Genomic DNA, 23370 nt, shown 5'->3' on the forward strand with positions numbered 1-23370 from the left:
TGTGAGCTAGTTTCTTGGAACACCTAATCAAGAGGAATGTAGTGGTATAGTTGGTAGCTGAAACTGATTTCATGCAAAATTATGAGCTTTGTGGCAATTTCTGTCTTGGCGCCGGTTCATAATTACCACATCTGTGAGAGTGAAGTTGATGAACTTTCCTGAAGCAAAATCCAAATTCATCTTTTGCAAATGTACAGGGAGAAAATTACCAAGATGTCAGAAATTTGTATTCAATTTCACATTTGGTATGAACCGGCCTTTTGCAGTTTTTTCCTTGTTTTGGTTTTCTTTTCCAAATAAATTTGACATTTTTCTGAAAAAATCTTCCTGCATGTTTTGTCAAACTGCATGCTATGAATCCCAACATCTGTGCGTCATTCACTCCCCGGATATGCTACTCTATTGAGAAAATAAACATGATGTCCACGTGCTGGATCACCGTAACACCAACAGTGCATTTCACGACAGTGTTGTCTTCATGTGGAATATTTGTCTGATGACATGTTGAATTTGAGTTTAATTTGACATCCCTTTTTCCTTGCCTCCCGCATCCTTGCTGCTTCCCATCACCATCCTGCACAATCATTCTCTGCCTGAATATACCCTGTGTGTGGATGTGCTGTGGTCACGCCCGGCCACACCCTCATTGGTTTTTCTCCTACTACCACGCCTAAGGCGAAGCAGCCCAAACCCAGTACCCTTTCACCAGCCAGTGGCTCACCAGATCCCAGCATAGAGGGCTGGGAAGAGGTGACCCACCAGTATTCTGACCCAAAGCCGGCATGCTCGGAGGCCCTGTGGAACATCACGGTCAATATCTGCAATGAAAATACCCAAGTTGAGAGTGCCGAGCCCACAGACAGCAGTTCAAATGGCAGACTGCAGGAAATTGTAGATCAGGGTTCAAATGTGGGTAAATGCTACCGGCATGGCTCTCACCGATGGCCAGCTTTTGGGACTGTTCCCAAAGCCTATGTAACCTGGGCTGAAAATCACGACAGGCACGTCCTCAAATTTAAGGACTCTTGGAAAACCAAGCACAGCCATTCGGCCTCTCGCACCGAAAACCTGCAGAATGTTCACTTGCTCAACGTGAAATGCATTCCCCAGGACTGTGGGTGTGCCAGCAGCACAAGTGGGCGGGCGGGGGCTGGCAGAATGTCTATGAGCAAAACACACATTGAAGTGAGTGACGTGGAGGATATACATGTATCGTTGCGGGTCGACAACGACAATGACGATGATGCTGCATGCAACTCCACCTGTTGTGGTCGGGTAATTTGTGATTTGACCTGAATGCCAGAAATGATAGTCGTTGCCCTTCCACTTTGTTTTTTTATACCATTAAGTTGTGGGCCCAATTTTATGGCTCTGTTAATTGCAAAGAATCTTGACTATAACCACTTAAACATCTGCACCGCAGTATTAAGTGCAAATTACAGGACAGCAAATAAGGGTTCTACACATAACATGTACACGAATCCCATCGTGTAGAATTTCCAGGCAGCACTGTCAATGCAGAGTGCTGATCATAAACAGAGACTTGTGGTTGGCAGAGCCATCAAATTGGGTGAAGAGTAGTCCTGTCAATTAGCACTAGTCAACAGCAGCAGCCTGGTGTGTTTGCCCACTAATCCTGCTACAGTGTTGACCGTACACCATCCTTACATGCATGGTTCTCTTGTGGCATTTGTGCTTTCCTTTTTTTTTATAGCTTTATACATGTAGCTTTGCATGTACACTCTGATCCAGTTTGCTTCTAAATCCATTTGCCCAAACAGCATCATTCACCTTTCTTGCCTGAATTTCAAAACTCCGTCTGATAATTATATTTTCAGGAATTTCTTCACTTGGTACTTTCATAATCTCTTTCTTATTATGTTAGATTGAATTTTTTTACTAATTTACTTGTTCTCTCTGGTTATTTTTATCTGTAGTGGAGAACTAACTTTACTTTATCTAGTCTTTGTTTTTGTTTTTCATGAATGAGTACCAAACACTTTGCCAAGTAAAGCTTGTGTATACTATTGAAATATCCTATTGCAAATTATTTGTGATAGAGTCTTCTGCTCATATGTCTACTGTATCTGCTCATATTTCCCCAGCAAGTTAACTGCCGTCTGTTATTTATCCTTGATGAGTCCAGCAGTGTATTTTAAGTACTTTTCCCGCCTCAGAGTCGCTGCATTCAATTCTTATTCAAAATGGTCTTGAAATTTCATGCGGCATTCGTGCACGTTCAGACTTCTTTCATTGGGGTCACTTTTGTTTTTATGTTTATGGTGTTTTGTCAATCTCATCCTGTATCTTCACTTTTATAGGAAGAAACTCTTTTATGGGTATAAGAAATGAAGTAGTGTGTTTATGTAGCAGTGTTTTTCCCCCTATATCTACACCTATATGCAGGCGATGATGCATTGTATACATCTTGGTGGAGATTGACGTTAGAAATAGTGTCTTGCTTTGTTACACAGAGCTCTGCCACTTTATTCTCTTTTGTGGTATAGTGTTTATTGAAACTGCATAGACTTTTTATCATATTACCTATGTTTTGTAGAAGGAAATGCTTTTAAAAATCCACTTTGAAAGATCTATGTGGAAATTTTACGATGTCCTTTTTTCTCTAGGATTGCAATTGCACCAAGTGCTGTCCTGAGCCCAAGGGATGCTTCAAGACAAGAATAGAGTATTCCCTCTACCTGCTGTCACCACACAACAGGTTTGTCCTCAAAATGTTGTTATCATTCAAGTGGCAGACGAGAGATTTGTTAAGAGAGGGGTAAGAAGGGATTGGGGGAGGGTCATTTTCACTGATGAAGACTTTTACAAACCGAAAACAAAAGATAAGACATACAAGTTGTTATATTGATGGAGTTTGTACTTAATCAGCATTCAGTGATTCTTATCTTAGCCTTGATATCAACGCAAGTCAGTCAATTTTTATACAATCTTCACGCTTTGTAATACATAGGTAACCAACTATTTTGACCTGACTGCAATGAGGACACACAGAACAGATTCTTTTGATGATGAAACTGGTTGGTGCTTTCACTGTTCCTGATGTGTGGATATTTATTTCTTCAGATTTCGGCGGAGATTACAAAGTCTGATTGCTCACCGGTGGTTCGACTATGTCATCCTGCTCATTATCATGATCAACTGTATCACCTTGGCCATGGAGAGACCAGACATTAGGGACGATAGCGTGGTAAGGAACTAGTCTAATGTCAATATACCCCTGTTGACTGGCAGTGAGGGTACAAGTGATATATGTACACTGGCTGCGTACAAGGGCAATAGTCCGTGTGTTTGTGCTGGCAGTGAGGGCACTGGTGCATAGTTACATGCTTCAGCAGGCTGGGCACTAGGGCACATATATATATATATATATTCCACCTTCACCTTTGACCTTCCAGGAGCGAACATTCCTCAGCATCTCCAACTACATCTTCACGGGCATCTTCACCTTTGAGATGGTGGTCAAGGTGCTGGCCAAAGGGCTATTCATTGGCGAGCACGCCTATCTCTACAGCGGCTGGAACATAATGGACGGCAGTCTGGTGGTCATCTCCTGGATCGACATCACCATCAGCCTCGTCTCCTCCAACAGCCCCGAGATCTTTGGTATCCTCAGGGTCTTTAGGCTGCTACGGACTCTCAGGCCATTGAGGTATTTGCCAGAGTTGAAATTCTGTCAGTCAGTAGTCAAGTCATGAGTGAATACTGTAATAATATCTCCCCATGCAGGGACAATAATTTGCCAGGAACAATATTTTTCGACCGCTTTTTCCTTTTGATTCCACTTTGCATTTGGAGAGTTCAAAATAGATGTTTATTGGACTTAACATTGAATTAAGTTTTTGTGAGGACCTTGCATGTTTATTTAGGCACCTTTTGAGGAATCTGAGCATCTTTGCCAGTAACCTGTTCATTTTTGCTGGAAATCTGCCCAATCTCAGTGGTATATGTAAGGTGCTCTCCTTTCAAAAACACTCTGACCTTTGACCTCAACCGTGTTCTTGTTATAGTTGCATGGGTACAGTAGCACATTATTTAACCCTTGCTTTTTTTAAAGAACAATACAATGGATTTTCCTTTTTCTTAGAAACACTTTCTTAGCATGTTTAACTTTTTGCTCAAGGTATTGGGGATTTAATTACAGTTCTGCTCATGAATTTGCAAATTCACATTTACATAAAAGCCAGAAAAGGCCACAAATACAGATTTAAAAAGCAAAATAAGAATTTAAAGTAAGCTTAGTTGAAAAACAAGGTACAGTTTTAGGGAGGTTTTAGTGAGAAATTTCTATTACACAGCCACTTTTAAAGGCCAAGACTTTACACTGTCCTTTTTCTTTCTCTTTTCCCCCTTCTCATATTAGAGTCATCAGCAGAGCACCTGGTCTGAAGCTTGTGGTCCAGACGTTGCTGTCTTCACTACGCCCCATCGGTAACATTGTCATCATCTGCTGCACTTTTTTTGTCATCTTCGGAATCCTGGGCATTCAGGTGAGAAGTTTCACAATTAAAAAAAAAAAATTGAAAATGATGAAATAGAATGGCATATCTCTTCGGTGCCAGAAGGTGTACAAAGAGAGCAATTTTCAAATAATACAATTTGAGCTTTGTCACCATCACTGCATCACTCAGTCGTTGGAATCAGTTCTCTAACACTTGCACTCAAGTACCTTTTCCATATTAATACTCATGGAAATGTTCTCAAATACACCTATAGAGGATTAGCATGGCTACCATCTTGCAGCCAGTGCTTTTGTTTGACAGGTTATGCACAAAAGAAGTTTCCCTGTGAAGCAAAAGAACTGCCCTGCAAGATGGCTACCATGCAAAGCCTCTATACAGTGCTGAAGTATTTGTTCTGTTACTCACACTTCTATTCCTACTCAGCCACTTGTTGACCCAATCATGACGGTGTCCACAGTTAATTCTGTGGTTCTCATATTTTTCACTTTGAGGAAGTGTGTGTCATTTGGGAGAAATAGGGGTTGAGAAAACGTACTTGCTTGTCCCCGGATATTGTCCAGATGGTCATTTTTTCTTTGGCTCAAAAAATTTCTTTTGTTTTGCTCAATTAGAGCCCAAAATTATGGTCAGTGAGAAATGTGAACCATGGAATTAACTACAGATGTCCCCGTCATACTCACAGTCATACCTTTGGAATTTCAAATGTCATATTTGTGTCTTTAAATAGCTATTCAAGGGAACATTCTACTATTGCACTGGTCCTTCAGTCAAGAACGTCATGAACAAGACTCACTGCTTACAGGCTCACCCCAACAACCAGTGGGTGAATCAGCAGTATAACTTTGACAACTTGGGCCAGGTAGGTTGCCTCTTTACTGCCACAATTTGCTGAATGGGAGAGCAACGAGTCAACTCTAATAGTTGGGCATTGTTGATTGCATGCAGCTGCCAAGAAGAGGGAAATCATATTGTGTTGCAGTCTGCATTGCTGGATAGCATTGATGCACAGTACATGTAGTCTAGGGCACAACAGACTCTCTGCTGTGGCTCACGAGAGTTCTCGCATATTTTTTTTGTGAAGAACTGCAGATGGTGTTGCAAAGCACTGTGGTTAGGCTACACCACACTTGGTGCATATTCACCTTATGCGGGAGATATTATGCACATATGGCAGTGCAGGCCCTGGGCCATCGTAAATGAAATCAACCAACGTGAGTTTGGAGGAATTGCTGGTCACCTGTTGCCTCGTGTCTATGGGTACCAGTGAAACACACTGCCTAAGGGAATGGTGCACAGTGTACGCTGTGGCTTGTGCACATTTTATGAAAACTCAGTCGTGAGCATGGTCTACACTTTTCGACTGTGAGACGCTGTGGTTGAAACGGAATTGTTTAGGGCACAGAGATTACATTTCTGTGCCCTATCACATTATGCAATGCTTACACAAAATTCAGTTGGAATATCTCGTACAGTGCTGCTTATACATGTAGTTTTCCATTCTGTGATGAATAATGTAACACCTGTCTCCGTGCATTTGTATGTTTTCCAGGCTTTGATGGCGCTGTTTGTTTTGGCCTCCAAAGATGGGTGGGTGGAGATCATGTACAATGGCATCGATGCCGTTGGTGTTGACAAACAGGTACTAACAGTTTTCTGTAAATAAAACATATATAATGAGTATTCAGTTGGAAATTTCTCATGCACCATACAACTGCCACTTGTGCTCACACAAGCTTCCTCAGTTCATATCAATGGAGTGGTGCTAATGCAAAAGGCAGGGTAGACCGTAGTTTGATAGACATCATACAGATTCTGAAATTTGGCATTTGTTTTCATCGATCCAATAGCCGAAGGAAAACAACAACGAGTGGCTGATCCTCTTCTTCATCTCCTTCATCCTGATCGTTGGCTTCTTCGTGCTGAACATGTTTGTGGGCGTGGTGGTGGAGAACTTCCACAAGTGTCGGGAGCAGCAAGCTGCGGAGGAGACAGCCCGTCGGCAGGCCAAGCGGCTGCGCAAAATGGAGAAAGCCCGGCAGAGTATGTCCCGGGTCCGAGAGGGGGATGGTTTGTATCCACATTGCTGATCCCACCGCTGCCACCGATTTCCGTGGCAGGGTTTTTTTTGTTGGAAACTCGGTCCTGCTGTCTCTACTCTGTCTCTAACTTCAGGGGAGGTCTGTTCTTGTTTGCCAGCACCTCCCCGATGGTGGATTTCACTGGCCTTGGTCTATCTAGCTTCGATCTGAACATTGCAAGATTCTTTCTGGAAAGTTCCCATTTTTCTTTGCTTGAATCAGAAGGAAAAAACAGTTTGTCAGTGACAGATCTTTCTAAACTTTGCAAAATAATTTAAGCTGGAAACCGCATATCTGATTTCCATTTAAAATTTAATCAAACAAAACCTGTTAAATTTTGTGTTGTCAGCCCTAATATTCGGTTTTACCCATCCCTGATGGAATTGTGTTTGGGAGAGCCTATAAAAAATGTTATACAGGCTCGCTTGGGTTGAACTCAGACTTATGAGGTCTGCTTTATCATGCTATGCCACACTGCATAACTACTGACCTTGCAAGGAAAGTCCAAATTTGACAGCCTTGGATTGCACAGTCAAAGACTTTGAATGGAAAAACAATACTGTTCTGTAATCATTTTTGTTTTGGGAGTAGACTGAAAGAGACAGCCCAGGGGCGAAAAAATTAAAAACCAAAAAAAAGACAACACAGTTCACAGAATTGTTTCTCTAGATGGAAGGAACCTTGCAAGCTTCTGTCTCTGTTCAGTTCAGTCCAAGTGCATGAAAAGGGCACTCCATTTGACTCCATTCTCTCATGACCACGAGCATTGCGACCATTGCCTGTTTGCTTCTTACTCTTTGCCTCTTTACCACGTTGCCTGCTGTCTACTTCACTGTATGTTATTCCCACACTGTCTGCTTTGTTTGTGTTTGTTGCATGATACCTCGTTAGTTGAATTCTTCAGATAACCTTGTGTGCCTCTGTGTATGTGAAGTGCATGTGTACAGTTGACCAGTTGATGTCTGTCCAAGTTGTGCATGTTGGAATTGTACATTCTGTGTTGGGCACCTTTCGTGCAAATGTGAAGTATAGAGATTTTGCTGTACTTGTAATAATGAATTATCAGAAATGCCTGAATCATACCCCTGGAGTATGAATGTTTTCACACTTCTCATTCTGTCATCTTAATGTGTCTGTGCTTCTATCGCATCCTATAATCCATTCAACAGAGGAAGGCTTTGTTAACAATTTCATCATCAGGGCCCAATTCTATGGTGCTGCTTACCTCAAGCGAAAAATCGGCGCTCACCTAATAGCAAAAAATTCTGTGCTTACGGCGAACGTATTTAATGGGTTAGCGAGGAATTTTGGCATGTGCGCATGCATACATCCTGTAACTAAGGATTCTGTGCTTAAAAGGTTAGCGCAGAATTTTTTCTGCTAGCGTGGTTAGCCCAGAATGGAAATCGTAAGTGCAGAATTCTTCGGTAAGCATCACCATGAAATTGGGCCCTGAACAGTTGCAACTGTCCTGCTAACACTGCTGTTTTGAGAATGTTATTCTCTCAATGCACAAAAAATCCATATTTCAAAAGGACAAAGTATGAGTAGGAGTATTTGAAGATGTGGGTATTCTCAGCAGCCTCTTTTGAATGGTTTTCCTTTTGGAGCTTGCATTTCCCCTTGTGTAAACCTGTATTTGGTGTTGAAATTTAATTGATAATCTCCATCAAGTGGAAGATTTCTCTTGATATGTTTCCATCTGTGGATGTTGTGTTGTCTCTGTTGTCATCTTCAATCACTTTTTCCTTATTATTAATTAAGTTGTCTTAAGGTGGCCCAATCATGCTGTTTAGTATGTAGTCATATTCATGCTTGATTATTTCATTCCTTTTGATAGAAATCATTTCAAATCCAAAAAAAAGACAAGCCAGTAAGTTTTCCTTTTCCAGTGCTTCAGTTAAGATATATCAAATACTCTTTACTATTTAGCCACGTAACAGTCTGTGAGAAGAGAAATAACTGTGACGTTGAAGGTTGATAGGACTTAGTTACTACCGGAATAGAATGCATGCATCACACAGTTTTATTTCAGTGCTAGACTTTAACCATCACTGACATTTATCCAAGCAGCATGACATGATTAAGGCAGACTGAGACTTAGCTTGATCAGGGAAAATGCTCGATCTCTGCTCAGGTAGGACTCGAGCCCCACAACTTGCTTGCTAGCGGCGATGCAGAAGCAGATGCAGTGTAGCTTTGTATGTCCCAGTTATTTCTCTGCTCAAATTTTGCTTTCCTGCTAAGATACCAGTGCTTAATCTTTTGGCAGACTAGCACACAAGTAACTCACAAAATCTACTCAAAAAATGCGTATCATGTTCCTGCTTTCCCTTTTTTCTTTTAAGTCCATTTTGACACCTTTGAAGCAAATCTCTGTACTAAGCTAACATGGTGACTAGAGGCCTGTTTGTTTCATGCGGATCCAAATCGCAATCAGTGATCTGTGGTTGGTTCACTGACATCAGAACCCACCTAATGGATGGCGAGAACCAGCTCTGGGATCACTGATCACAATCCAGATCTGTGTGAAACAAACTGGCCCTTGATTTTCAACATGCTCAAGGTTTCACGACAGGGTTTATTTCCATGGTTTTGGGTCACTTTTATTTTTGGGGGGGATGGGTGGGTGGTGGATTTCCTCCACAAGATGGATTTAAACACAACTACAACTCCAAAGAACAATAACATCATTTCATCAGCAATATCTGTTCATTTTCATTTTACACCATATATGCATGATGACATCCTCAGACATGCCTACCACAGCATTGGTATATTGCCTGAGCTCGTCAGTACCATTTGCATGACATGTACATGGGAGGTGCCAATGTGTCAGTGAATACGGCTGATGCACAATAGTGCACCATCAAGAGTTTGCAACACGTTGGCCAATCATAATGCGCGAAATTTGTCGACCCTTTCCAAACGCACATTGGGTCGACAAATTTCGCGCATTGTGATTGGCCAACGTGTTGCAAACTCTTGGTGGCGCACTATTGTGAAACGGCGGATTCATTGTGTAAATGCCATCAGTTTTTAGGTGTATGATCTTAAGTTTTCACTTTGAAATGAGACACAACTTTGAAATGAATTCTAACAAGTATATTTTATATTTCAATGACGGAAGAAGTAATTTCTCTGAACGAAGGTGCTGAAAGAATTTCTGAATAGCCACTAAAAATGGCTGTGGAAAGTGCATCAAAGATCATACTCTTTTCTGACAGTATCTTGGAGTGCAGATGTTGCAGCACCGCAGACTGAAAATTTAGGTCTGCAAAAAAGTGGGCAAAACTAGAGAACAGAACATTCCAGCCAATGTGCCAAATTTCCATAAACCTGAACTAGAAAAAATTTGAAACTTGAAAAGTTTGAAACTGAGGACTTTTGAAACCAGACTCGACTGTAGTACTGATGCAGTTGGCCTGTTCCCAAGTCACAAAGCATGCTGTCCTGGTCGATACTGGTCGTTTCTGTTTTTGTTTTTTATTTTATTTTATTTTTTTTTCAACTTGGTGAAATGAATACAGACAATTTAGCTGTCTACTTTGCCGCATGTCGGGAATGTTAGAGCATGCAGCATGTGCGGTAAAACATGTTGGATCCGTAAAAATTCACTTATCACAGAAGGGAGGTTTTCAGCACTTTTTAAAAGATGTAGGTATCTTGCACCCCTTACTAAGTATCTACATTGTCATCCAAAAAGTGACACAAAGATGTCAAGTTTCTAGAAAAGGAGGTGGTGAAGAGTTGGCTGTAATCAAGGGCTTTTTAAGTGTCACACGCAACGTGAATTGAAATGTGATTGAACTCACCCATAAGATGCTTTTACCTATGCTCAAGGTCTAACGTACTGAGATCTCATGATCCTAAATTGCTCACACGTATGTAAGAATCTGGGCTTAACCTGCAGGCCTCACCGACGCTGTTCATTCATTTTCTATTTTGGGCCTCTTTCATCTGGTTTTTTTCCAAATGGTATTCTAATATGGACTTCAATATGATGCACAGGTGTGAGCAGTTGCCTGTAAAATGGAATAACCTTTTCCTGTTCCGATCGTTTTTATGTGCCCATGAAAGCAAGAAAAATGATTTGTTGATGTAAATTGGTAACATCACAGCTGTGTGCATATCTGATGTTTGTCAATGAGGCTAAATTAGTTTTTTTATGATAAAAGGACACATGACAGTTGCACTTGGTGATGTCTAAACTAATAGTGTTGGTTAAAATCAAGGTAACAGCATCAGTCGGTGAGTACTTGAGGATTTTGGAAGGAATGCGAATGAATCTGCATGCTAGAAATGCCCCTTCTGTGTACCTAAAACGCACCCCCCCGTATCCTTGGGTTTCCTGGTAGTCCTCTTTCATTACACCCTCATTTAACCATGGCTTCCTTGGTCACCTAACCACTTGACTCCCACCCGTGTCCCTCTGCACCTACACTGCACAAGCTGGACTGAACTGGATTGAACCAGACTGAACTGGATTGGATCAGGTCAGCCTGAAAAATGGGCCAGCACACTAACGAGTGAGACAGAGGCCCTCCATGAAAACTCAGTGTTGTGAACCGACATTTGAAATTTCTGAAAAAGGGGGAAAAAAGTCTCTCTGAACAGATAGAAATTCTCATGCTTTGGTGAAAGCAATCAGTACCGTGTCATTCAAAATGTGATGAGTTTTCTGTACAGCAATTTGGATACACATGTAGAGAAACCATACCCCCAGGTTTGGGAGATCAAATTTTATAATGTTCCATTCACCCGTTCATGTATTTCATAGTGAAGTAACATTATTGTAAAATAACTTCACTTAATGCTTTAAATGGCAAGATAGAATAACACTGCACCTTTTGCATCATGGTAAAAGTACCTAATTAACCTCTTAGCTAGCAGCACCAAACACAATGACACTGAGCTCAGACACATTAGTCTAGCTAATAGATATATCATTCCAGCAATAGGCAAATACCAAAACACTGACGGATGTCATTAACCACACTTGAACATTCCTACCAGACACCATCAAATCCACTTGATATTTAGCCGGTGCGTCTCTCAAACGGTTGACCGCCAACTAAAACCACTCAACACCTGGATTTATTCACCGTGAAGTGGGTGATTTCCTCCCTGTGCTTTTCTCTTACCTTTGTCTGCCTCTCTGTGCAATCAGGAGCAAGGGAGCGCCCTTATTACATTGACTACTCGCGCTCACGGCGCTTCATCCACAACTGCGTCATCAACAAGTACTTTGATTTAGGCGTGGCAGCCGTTATATTCATCAATGTCATCTCGATGGCACTTGAGCATTACGGAATGTCAAAGGTAGGTATGAATGCCATCCTCAGTTTCAAGAAGTGAAACTTCTTATATATCTGATGTGCCTTAAGCCCTATGGCGACTTCTCATTTCTCATTGTATCAAAACACAAATGCCATCAATCACTTCCAAGAGTTTGTAAAATGTTGGCCACCTGCAGTCACCACCGGTTCGAGCCATTTTGACAGTTCTTTGGCTTTGGTAAAGTTGTGAAATTTTGAAATCCGACTGAAAGTTTTTGAGTTTAGTGAGAGCAAACACTCAGTCGATAAAATTTCCATTTGAAACTTGGAAATCAGTTTGTGTGTATTTTATTTTTTTTTTGTTTTTTTTTTGGCTGTTTCTTCATTCTTGTAGCCACATCCAACTCGGCCTGGTTTTTGGCAACCACCTCTTTTGTGGCTGGTTTCTGTATGACTTTGACGTTCCTTTTCCTCTGCTTTTCTCCCAGACTTTGCAGGACATTCTGAGGTATTTAAACTATTTCTTCACGGTGGTGTTCATCCTGGAGGCTGTGCTGAAGATTGCGGCCCTGGGATTTAAAAGATACATCAAAGACAGGTGTGGCAAGCCTTTCACCAAGTACCACAATCAAAGCTCACTGAAGTTTGAAGCTTAACCACTTCGTGCCGGGGCATTTTGCAATGTTGAGGATGCTGGGCCGGCATGACTATCATTTTTTCCGTTTTCAAAATCCTTCAACAGTTCATCATTCCATTTAACAGTCATTTATAGCCACACAGAGTAATCTTCAGGCACTACTCTAAGTTGACAGGTGACCTTCATTGACGCCCGAATATTTCAGCCAGGCCTGCAGCCTTGTAAACAGAGCCCAGATAGTGCGGTGTTATACAACTGTCTTTTGTTCACAAACCTGGCTCAGTGCACTGCTGACCTCTTTTCAATAGGGGCCAGATTAGCATGCAGTGGTGCTGTGTGGCTCATCACTGCGGTGGTGGAGAGCTTTTGTCCCCGGTGGTAATCCGCTTGCTCTAAATACCCCAAACCCTGGTATACGGTTTCAAAATAACGCTGGATTATCACCACTTTTGAGAGTGAAAAATGCCGGTAATGCCCAGCACCCTGGTCTTTTGTTCGAAGTACGGTCTTTTGTTACAGGGCCCTGTTTCCTTTGTCCGAGTTCGGAGACCCCGGCCACACATATAAACCATACGGCTCCGATTTCGGAGTCCCCGGCCGGTAGTGGTTAAGATATATTTCCAACTCTTGGGGAAATTTTGCAGAAGGTAGAAGTACACGAGGACCCTTTACCACAAGTTCTGTGGGTATGGCTCTCATCTCCCCTTTTATAAAATTCTCCATGGGAAATGAAAGTTACCAAAGTATTAGTACAAAACTCAAATTTCTGACTTGGAATAAGAAGTTGTCATACTATTTTCATTTTGTTAAATACTCCTATCTGGCTTACCATTTCATAAAGGACAGGAAACCGACACCCTTTTTTGCAGACAAAAAACACAGATTTTGGAGTGTATAAGTGACTTGAGATTTAAGATTGTCTTCTTTCTGGATTGTGTCTAGTCTGGCAGTGCTTCAACCTCACATTGAAAGTTGGGAGAAACTTTCAGTTCAAACAATTTTTCTGGAAATTCATAGCTGTGGACATCATATGTGGCTGCTTTGCCTACGGTGATCAATATGTTTTCTCTAAAAGCCATTGAGTAAGACTGTTTCCAAGAGTTGTGGCCATGGCTAGATATACGGTGTACTTCTGTCAAAGTAGACATAGCCAATTCTCAAAGATGCGTCTCACTTTCGGTAATAGTCAATTCAATTGGACACGGCTCAAGGTTGCCAAAATAGAACCAGAGAGTTCAGTTGGTAGAGCACCGTTACCGTGCTCCATTGGTCGTAGAGTCAAATCCCATTTGAGTCGTTTTCTTTTGCCGTGTGTTGCGGCATGCAGATGGAACCAGCTGGACATGATCATCATCATTCTGTCCATTGTCGGCATCTTTCTGGAAGAGCTCCAGACGGACATCATTCCCATCAACCCCACCATCATCAGAATCATGAGAGTCCTCAGAATAGCCAGAGGTTAGTTGCAACCGCAGCCTAGATTTTCCCTACTGTTTGAATATAGGCGTTTCACAATAGTGCGCCTCCAAGAGTTCACAACGCATTGACCAATCACAACGTGCAAAATCTATCGACCCTTTCCAATTGGCAGATTTTGCACACTGTGATTGGTCAACGTGTTGCAAACTCTTGGAAGTGTACTATTGCGAATCGCTCGTATTGTTTTTTTTTTTTTGGCTCAGGACACTTTTAGTTAAGCCAAGGTTCGCACGGTCATGGAAAATCCTGGGGAAAAAAAGTTGTCCCGGAATGTCATGGAAAAGTCATATAAAATTGGGAGGAAAATAGGGTATCCTGGAATTCTGTTGTCCAAGGAAAAAAAGTCTTTGAAAAGTCATGGAAATCAGGATCATCCTTGGGTTGTTTTTTGATGGGCCAATTTTTAATGTGATAAGGGAACAATGATAAATGTACAGACTATATACTTGTCAGTCTACAAGAAGTCACATGGCGCTATTGTCGTCCATAATACTAAACAACTGTTCTCTGCAAAATGGTGTTTAATGTCACGGAAATTGTCATCTTTTAGTCCTGGAGTTCCTGAAAAAGTCATGGAATATGATTATCAGATTTGTGAGGGAACCCTGTTAAGCATGTTCCAAGCCAGTATGTGTTCCAATCTGAAAAAAAAAATGGAGTCAAAAGTCACCGGAACCATTTCTGAGATAAAGATCCTTAAAATAATATCACACTTTGTGAACTCATAGGAACCCCCCCCCAATTATTTTCCCAAATAATTGTCCATATTTGTCATGATGTCAAACTAAGTGATACGCTAAAACAAACAGCTTAGTTTGTTCTTTCTGATGCATATTAAAATAGAAATTATCTCTCAAAATGTCCTTCGGAGAGCAGCCACCTTAATCTCTCGTAGAGTCTTTTTCCCCTTATTTTGCCTTGTGATAGAACCAAGTATTTTCTGACCAGTGGTAATTATATTGCCAAAAACTTGTTAGAGTTCTTCGCTGGCACCAAACCTGCAAAACTCTCTGATTGCGAAAATCTAGGTCGATCAACAAAAAGAGGACTATGAAAGCAATTTCAGTGTTTTTGTAGGTATTACACAGGACAGAGTTACCCCTTCACATCACCATGATGGGCCTCTACTCCTACATCCACGATGGTCAGGAATAAGATGGTTTCATACAGTACAATTAAGAAGCAGTGGACCCTTTTCCCTCCTTTTCCTTGTTTCACTGTTGTATATACCCACTGATGCCTCGTTCAAATTACTTCAGTCCCGCCCTTCTAACAGTTATATATTCTTCCGCAAATAAATCAAACCTATTACTCTCTTTGGCTGTTTTCAAAGCTGCTTTGAAAACATTGGTTTTGTCAGTTCTGGTTAAACATTATCCTCTAATCTTGCACATCTTTTTTTTTTTCCTCTCGTTCTAAAAGCACGTCATTTTTTGAATCATCAATCATTCCTTGCTTCTCACTTCGTGCTTTGTATCAATCCTTGTTTGACTAACTTTTCACTAATAATTGTCCATTTACCCCAACAGTCCTGAATCTCAAATTTCAGTGTAATTTTTCAGACATTCCTTGGGGAAAATGATACAAAAGTGCATGTGGCACTAACATAAGACAGTAAAAGATATTTTTCAAACCTACTAAACAATGAGAAATAAAGCCAGGTTTTTTTTTATCAACATGTGATTGTGTATTCACTGTTGAGCTCTAAAGTTGCAACTAATCAATGCATGCTTGCTTGAAATGCATGATGCATGGGCTGTGAATTTCAAATATTTCAAGGAACGAAAAATGCCATTTTAAATGAAGGTTTGTCTTCACAATTCAAAGAGGCAAAAGATTTGCCACTTAGAATTGTGGTTTCCAATTTGCTCGGGGAGGAAAAGATGCTGAAATTTTGACAACAGATTCCAGCGTATCATTTCTAAGACTTGAAAATTCAAGTGAGTTTCTTTTGAGTTTTAAGATCAGCTGACAGTGGGCAACAGTTCATCAAGTTGCAATACAAAGATAATCTTAGAAGACCACTTGAGACTCAAAAGTCCGCAGTGGTGGATTATTGCTCATTTTGAAGCCTTTCAGATATATGACATACTAATGAAAGCTGAAAAAGGAATAAGCTACTGCAAGATCGATGTCACTCGCTCGCTTGGCATTGGAAAAAGATGATTTATATATGGACTCAGTTCAAATCATTTGGAATCTCTTATATTGAATATTGATTTTTTTTGCTGAAGTCGTGCATGGACTGATGTTGATTTTGCTTGTGCATTGGGCATGGTGTGTCGTTGTGTGTTCATTTCTGCTATGTCTCCTTCCTCCCTTCACTCCCAGTCTTGCGCTTCAAATTTCTTGCCTTTCAATGACTTTGCCGCTTTCTGTAATGGGATGTACATGTCCCTTGAGGCACATCATTCATGCATTCATTACACTTGTTATGAAGACATTGAAAGGTCGTCAAATCCGTTTTGGTAAAAAAAATTGCTCATGGGTTTGTAAGTGTAACAAGTTTGTGATGAAATAAGTAGAATGGTTAATGGTTATGCATTGCCCACAGCCCTATCCAGCGATACAGAAGTCATATGGATGCACAGTGTAAAGAATCTTATATCTGTGTGAAATCTTTGAAAAAAAATTGCAAAAAATGAAAAGAATATAAATCCAGTTGGTGGTCAGCCTGAAACTTCTAAGGCACCCTTCTTTAGAATTTGAATGATTCTGATGCCTCAAAGGAACATAATGCACAAATGACAAGTGATGGACTGTTCCTTTAGTTGTGTGGGTGACAGCCACTGCACTAACATGTCTTGCTCAGCCATTTCTGCCCAGCACTGTCACTAACTTTAAAGCACACACACCAGCTCATTTTACCACCAATGTGCCTTTCTAACGACACTGCCTTATTCTTTCACAAACGTCAGTCGTATTTCCTTCTCTCTCGCTTTCTTCTCGCATACAGCTCTTACTCTTCTTCTCACAACAAAAATTGTGTGTGTGTGTGTTTTTTTCTTTTTGAGACTTATTTTGTTGTGTCAAAATGGAAAGATTTTTTCTGCCATGTTAAGTTTCTTTAACATGTAGCATTTACTTTTCATTTAACAAATAGGCCCCCATCGTGTCATTTTTATTGAAAAAACTACTGGTATTGGATTTTGGGAGTTGTCAGATAATTAGTGGTTCCTGTGTAGAATTCATGTACGTGTAGGTAAAAGCAAGGGAGACACTGAATTATTTTCTCAATGGAAATCACATGGGGAACTCATAAGTAAGCAAGGTTCATTGAAATGGTGTCATTCCGTGCTGCCCATATACCAGAGACCTGTTGTGAAGGTTGATAGTGATGTCTGCAATTGATGCTTCATTGCCACATTTGCTGCAAAGGAATGTACCTCCCTGGCTTGTTGAAGTTTATGTGATTAGATTAGAAAGGTATTGTATAAAAAAAATGGTTAAGATACACAAGTCAACATGGAGTATCTACCCCCTGCTGGTACCCTGCGCAGCAACATCGGCATACTTCACCGATCGAACAAATCATTGTAGTTTTACCCATGGCTCCCCGTCTATGACCCCCTGTGACCTGACTCTTTCCCTGCTCGTTGCCATCCCCCGTGTCCAAACAGTGCTGAAAATCATGAAGACCATGAAAGGCCTGCGAGAGCTGCTGGCTGTCCTAATGGGCGCCATCCCACAGGTAATGTGTCTCCACGTCGTCTGCATGGTGTTCCCTTCCCAAAGCATGCCGTCAGACTTCAGTTCTCTTTATTTGTCTCATTTGTGGGTGTCTTGCATGACCAGGGCACAGTGGACTGTACATCACTGCATATCAATACATGTATAATTGAGTGCATGTCTGAAAGATGTTGTTGAATATTTGTTTATCATTTCATGTTTTGTTAAAATGTTTTAATTTTTTTCTTTGTTTTTGACAGGGCTGCTTCCTTTTGTTTTGAAATCCAAGAAAGAAATCCAAACTTTCATCCAAGGTTTTGGAGGGGAGCCTTTTGTGAGAAAGGTTTCTGAGAATTGTTGACTTTCCAAAACCTTGGTGATTATTTGGATGTCGTCCTTAAACTTGTTTGCCACAAGTTTGCTCTAACCATTATGCCCAGTCATGTCTTGCCTTTGCAGTGTATATTAAAAACCACTACATATGCATGAGCAGCTTTTGTTTGTCAGTGCCTTATTGGCCGCTCCTTGTTGCTAACTGGATTTCCATTGGTACATTGTTCCTGTATGTGATTATGACATGGTTGTTGTTTTTTTGTTTTTTGTTATTTTGGTTTTGACCAGCACCGTTTGCATGATGACATTGGTTGATGGTTTTTCTCTCTTGCACTTTGTATGTTCTCTTTTTTCCCCCCCGTTGTCTCTCTCACCGTGTGTGCAGTGCTCAAGTTGTTAAGAATTGCCAGAGGTATTCGCTCACTGTTGGATACAATATCCCAGGCCTTACCACAGGTAATGTGTCATGTTGCTTGTGAAGGGAAAAAACAGTCAGCTTGGTTGTTGCCCTACAGAGATTGTTATGTGTATTACCAAAAGACCATAACTGGTGATCTGTACCACATTACATGGCTCGGCACTTGATGTTATTTTTAATCTGCCTGCCAATTTTCTCGTACAAAATTGAAAAAGATGATCTGGTTATTAGCGACTTCGAGGACGTTGCTTCTTTTGAAAATGCCAAGGGACAAATGTTGTTCAGTGCTTCATACTCGCTGAATACAGATCATCGTTTTGAGAAATGTTCCCCCGCTCATTGAATCGTTTGTCAACGGACTAGAAATGGGTTCCCGGTATTACCTAGGTCACCCATGGTAATTTTCGTTGCATAAATTTCTTCAGGACGACCCAAAAATTATCTATTGGTATGCCCAACCTCAATATGGTAACATCCAATTTGAACTGTAGATATGCTTATGACAGTTGCACAAACTTTAATTTCTTAAAAATAAATATCACTTAGATGTAGTGCCATATTGTAACATGCATGTTGATTTGTACCTGTTTGTTGTAAGTAAAGATTAAATTCAATAGAAAATACCTCACTTTTTGTGAATATTGACTTCAGACTGGGTAAGTAAAATGATCTACTTTGCGCATTTAAACAAAAAAGGCTGCAAAATGACTTGGAGAAAGATGATTGTTCAGTGTCAATCAAAGAGACGAAAAGGGCACAATAGTTATCATCAGGTTTATGTGAATTTTTGTATAAAATGAGCGATAAAGTAAGGAATTTCACCAGATGCCCACAGTATTCCTGAAAAAAAAAATTTAGAACTTCACTTATTTATTCTTATGTAGTAAAATGAAATTTGCCTTGATAATGTTCCAGAGGGACTAACATGAATCTTGAGAATTTGTATTAATGAAGCTCGTTCTGGGCTGCAGGTTGGCAATCTGGGTCTTCTGTTTTTCCTGCTGTTCTTCATATTTGCTGCCCTCGGAGTGGAGCTATTTGGCAGGCTGGGTGAGTTCAATCATTGAATGTAGGAAATCTCCACCACTGAAAAATTCGTAGGGTGGAATGACAGTGACGTTGTTTGTCCATTCCTAGCTATTCATCAGAAGAACAAGAATTTGTACTTACCTTTTCACGGGTGCAGCCACTGTCGGTGAAAAGTTAAAGTTCCTTTCAATTCTGTTGCTCATGATTATCGCCATATTTGAATGGGCCATTACGTCACTCACCTAGCTCATCCTGGTACGTGTTTCTGGCTGTGTGTTTCAGTGTGGTGGCAAAATGAACCCCATCTTTATCCAAGACTCCGTGCTTCTGGTGGCTTTTTGCATCCTCACATACCTTAAAACAGACATGATCAGTCGCACCGTTTGTTTTGCCTAGCATAAGTCGGAGCAAAACGCAGCAATTTCTGTCATTTCTGACGAATGCAGAGATGTAATCTGCACCCCTATTTTTTTTTTTTCACAGCCAATCAAATTTTTGCGAAAGGAACAAACTCACACTCAGAAACCTAGGTGGGCACCGGTCAAATCTTTCTCTTTCTTTGTCCTGTAGACTGCACGAAGGAGAACCCTTGCCAGGGCCTCGGGAGACACGCCTCCTTCAAGAACTTCTTCATTGCTTTCCTCACCCTCTTCAGAATAGCCACAGCGGACAACTGGAACGGCATCATGAAGGTAGCATCTTGCATTGAAACCAAGCACTCCACAATGGCAACTGTATTATTAAAGTTACTTGTAGGCACATTGCAGATATCCCAGTCGTCATAAAAGCCATCATGAATCTATTACCCCACAAAAATTGTTTACTGATTGTTACTTATTGTTAACTGTGACTTTGCTTGTCATTAGTGCAAAATACATGTGAAGTGCTGGTGGAGTTCTTGACCACAACACTAGTATTGTCAAAGCATATTAGAATTCCAATGTCAGATTTCATTGCATATTGCAAGGCAGTGTGATGAATCTGGTAGTAATAATCAGCATAGTAAACCAGCACTACTGCTGCAAACCAACTTTGCGATAATTTGTTGCAAGAATTCTGACATGAAGTGTGGAGGGATATCTGCCGATGAGGTGTTTTGCAGGTACTGGCAAATCATGAAATTGTATAACCAGCAGCATAGCCTGCCAGGAGTAAAAGAACCAAGTGCTTCATGATACTAACACCTTTCTGGTGTTTAGTCCCTCTCAAATAAAAACAGAGTATTTCTCATGGAAAAACCTCCTCAAATCAAAGTTTTCCTGCCTAAAATTGCCTCCTGAATTTTTCATTTTTTGGGGGGGATCCCCTCCAGGACACACTGCGGCAGGAGAAGTGCAACAAGAGCTCCGATTGCACCTACAACTGCTGCGCTAGCAGCATCCTGGCCCCCATCTACTTTGTCTGCTTTGTGCTGATGGCCCAGTTTGTCCTGGTCAACGTGGTGGTGGCCGTGCTGATGAAGCACCTGGAGGAGTCCCACAAGATGGAGCAGGACGAGGAGGACGACCAGCTGGCCCTGGAGGAAGAGATGCGGGAGGAGGGGCGGGAGGCAGCCCGGAGGGAGGAGGAAGCAGTGGAGCAACAGCAGCAGGGGCAGGAGGCCGCCGAGCAGGCCAACAGCTCCGACGACAACGTGAGTTGCCATCTCTAGCTGCTGTGCCCTTGACAAAAACTTATCACTACTTCTTTAACTCAGTAGAATTTTACTACAAATCTTCCCAAATCCTCCAAAACACTTTAGTGTCTATTTTGTAGCCGTGTACATTTGTAAGGCCCCCCAAAAAAGTTGGTCTCTGGTCAGCGCGCGCATCGATTTTGAACGTGCGTGTCAATGTTTTGTTTTTTCCATTTTTTTCTCAAATTTTCAAAACTGCGCCCTCTATTTCCGCACCGCCTGAATGTTCGCGAGTTGACTGATTCCCGGCCACAAGTCCACAAGTCCGAAGGGCAATTTATTCAATGAACCAGACTAATTCGTGGGTAGCTCGTAGATAGATCCATTAAGACGGCGTAATGTTGATGGCAAACACAAACAGTAGACCATGGGTAGGTTACAAAGTTGCAGCCAGCTGATCATCAACAATGGCGGCATGACGTGCAACGTACTACTACTAGCCTTTGCTCTTTGATTAAATATGCCACTCATTTCCGTGTCCATTGCAAGTCTTAAAAAGCCAACCCCATCCATCCCCCGCCCCCCAAGAAACCTGCATCGCAGCATGAATTCTGGAACTTCAGTCTGACCAGAGACCAAGTATTTTTTGGTGGGGGGCCTAAGACTGATAAATGGCACCAACTCTCTTGGCATTTTCGACGGACTTTCCATATTTCGTCAGAAATCAGCATCGTGTGGAACCAAGTGGAAAGTTACAGTAGCTGAGTTCTACCTTCCTTGTAGCTCGAAATCTCCCAGGGTCTGCAACACCCACCTGGCGGTTTTAGAAAAATTTGCAGGATTGGGAAAAGTGGAACGTCAAGCACTCTTTACTTTGTGTGGAGCTTTCTACTCCGTCAAAATTTGAAGTACAAAAAAATATGCCAATCGTTTGCTGCACAGTTCAGGGTTATGGAAGATTTGGGAAGGTAAATGCTAGTAATCCTGCTAAAGGCTTCCAGACCTTCTGTTGGATTTTGAAGGATGTAGGACAGTTACGTTTGATATTGCATTATGGTGTTTCTTGCTCTGTTTATAACTAGTGCGTGATTGCTTGCATTTGGTTCAGTGAATGTCAGACAATGTCATAGGTATTTTTTATGCATTGCCAATTTTTGGTGTCATAAACTTTCAGAACTCTCTCTAGATGGGTGGTGTTGGGATTAGAGATTTTAAAAGAATAACTTAAAAATCACTGTGGTCTTCTGGGTCGGGTTGCTTTCACTTCACAATTCTACTGGAATGCTTGAGGTTCTGTTTTAGTTTCGAGTCTGATAAAGTCACTTGTCTGATCCTTGGACAAACATCTTTGGTTGGGATGTGGGTAGTCTAGCCAAGGCACCTCTTCAAAGCTGTGGCCGGAACCGTCCTTATTCAACCCAATCAGATCTTTGGGCAAATGTTTTATCTCGATGCAAACGGAAGCACGAGTAATCAAAAAAAAGGAAATCCCAAACAAGTTTCTGTACATCTTTTGGATGTTACAGTATACGATACCACGCACAATGCCAGTCATTCAGAATTCAATTGAATTTATTGAGGGCACTGCAGCTTCCAAATTTTTCCAATTTTTTTTTTTTCATATTCATTGCTTGGGGATTGTTTCCTGATGGTTGGGCTGACTTAAACTCATAAACTCACCCTCAATTAATGAACTAACGTGTAACACTGGTACACTTTTCCTAACCCACATTTAATTTTCGTTCTACAGTATGCAGCTTCCAAATTCCTTTTGTCATATTCATTTCTTGGGGATTGTTTCCTAATGGGTGGACTGACTTCTAGTCATAAACTCACCCTGAATTAATAAACCAACGTGTGTAACACTGACATCCTTATCCTAACCCACATTTAATTTTCTTTCTATAGTATGCAAAGATTATGATCAAAGTTGCCATTCATTTCAACGCATGCGAAAGCAGAAGTTCGTTATTGGATACTTCACTGTGCCCACCTCTGTCTTGAGCCATTTAGTCACACAGCATGTCTGACTTCCCCAAAATGCTTTTAGTTTGTCCGTGGAGAAGAAGGAAACAAAGTGCTGAGATGTTAACCAGCCTTTACTCTGCTCAAGACCGAGGTCACATTGGCCTTCACACACAGAGAAATAGGCATGCAGGCTTTTTGCTCTGGCAGTAAGTAAAAGATCAGAAGATGCGCCATGCCCATATGTAATCTGACCCTGTGTAATCCTAGGTACAGGGTTGAAAGATGTGATATCTAGGCTGCAGACTTTAAATGGGTACATGAAGCACTTTTTAATCCATCGTTGTAAAATGCACGTGTAGAGGTTGCAAGAATTAACCATGTCAT

General features: G+C 41.2%; 1 protein-coding gene across 13 annotated transcripts in view; it reads left to right on the plus strand.

Annotated features, from left to right (window-relative positions):
* cacna1g (calcium voltage-gated channel subunit alpha1 G) overlaps positions 1 to 23370 on the plus strand; it is a 129285-nt gene that overhangs the window by 91125 nt on the left and 14790 nt on the right. For 9 of the 13 annotated variants that reach the window (XM_087139448.1, XM_087139445.1, XM_087139450.1 and 6 more), the window contains 15 exons: positions 2628 to 2719; positions 3085 to 3208; positions 3417 to 3670; positions 4382 to 4508; positions 5209 to 5340; positions 6031 to 6120; positions 6329 to 6548; positions 8400 to 8432; positions 11730 to 11881; positions 12327 to 12436; positions 13803 to 13933; positions 18342 to 18412; positions 19346 to 19424; positions 19974 to 20095; positions 20716 to 21036. In XM_087139448.1, coding sequence (XP_086995574.1) covers positions 2628 to 2719; positions 3085 to 3208; positions 3417 to 3670; positions 4382 to 4508; positions 5209 to 5340; positions 6031 to 6120; positions 6329 to 6548; positions 8400 to 8432; positions 11730 to 11881; positions 12327 to 12436; positions 13803 to 13933; positions 18342 to 18412; positions 19346 to 19424; positions 19974 to 20095; positions 20716 to 21036 — 2058 coding nt within the window. Of the gene's footprint in view, positions 1 to 2627; positions 2720 to 3084; positions 3209 to 3416; positions 3671 to 4381; positions 4509 to 5208; positions 5341 to 6030; positions 6121 to 6328; positions 6549 to 8399; positions 8433 to 11729; positions 11882 to 12326; positions 12437 to 13802; positions 13934 to 17574; positions 17646 to 18341; positions 18413 to 19345; positions 19425 to 19973; positions 20096 to 20715; positions 21037 to 23370 lie in introns of all 13 variants that reach the window. The other 4 variants (XM_087139446.1, XM_087139459.1, XM_087139453.1 and 1 more) reach the window with 3 other exon arrangements.

The sequence above is a fragment of the Acanthaster planci genome, linkage group LG07 (assembly GCF_054643075.1).
Source record: "Acanthaster planci isolate LZ-2023a linkage group LG07, COTS_SCS, whole genome shotgun sequence".
NCBI lineage: Eukaryota > Metazoa > Echinodermata > Asteroidea > Valvatida > Acanthasteridae > Acanthaster > Acanthaster planci.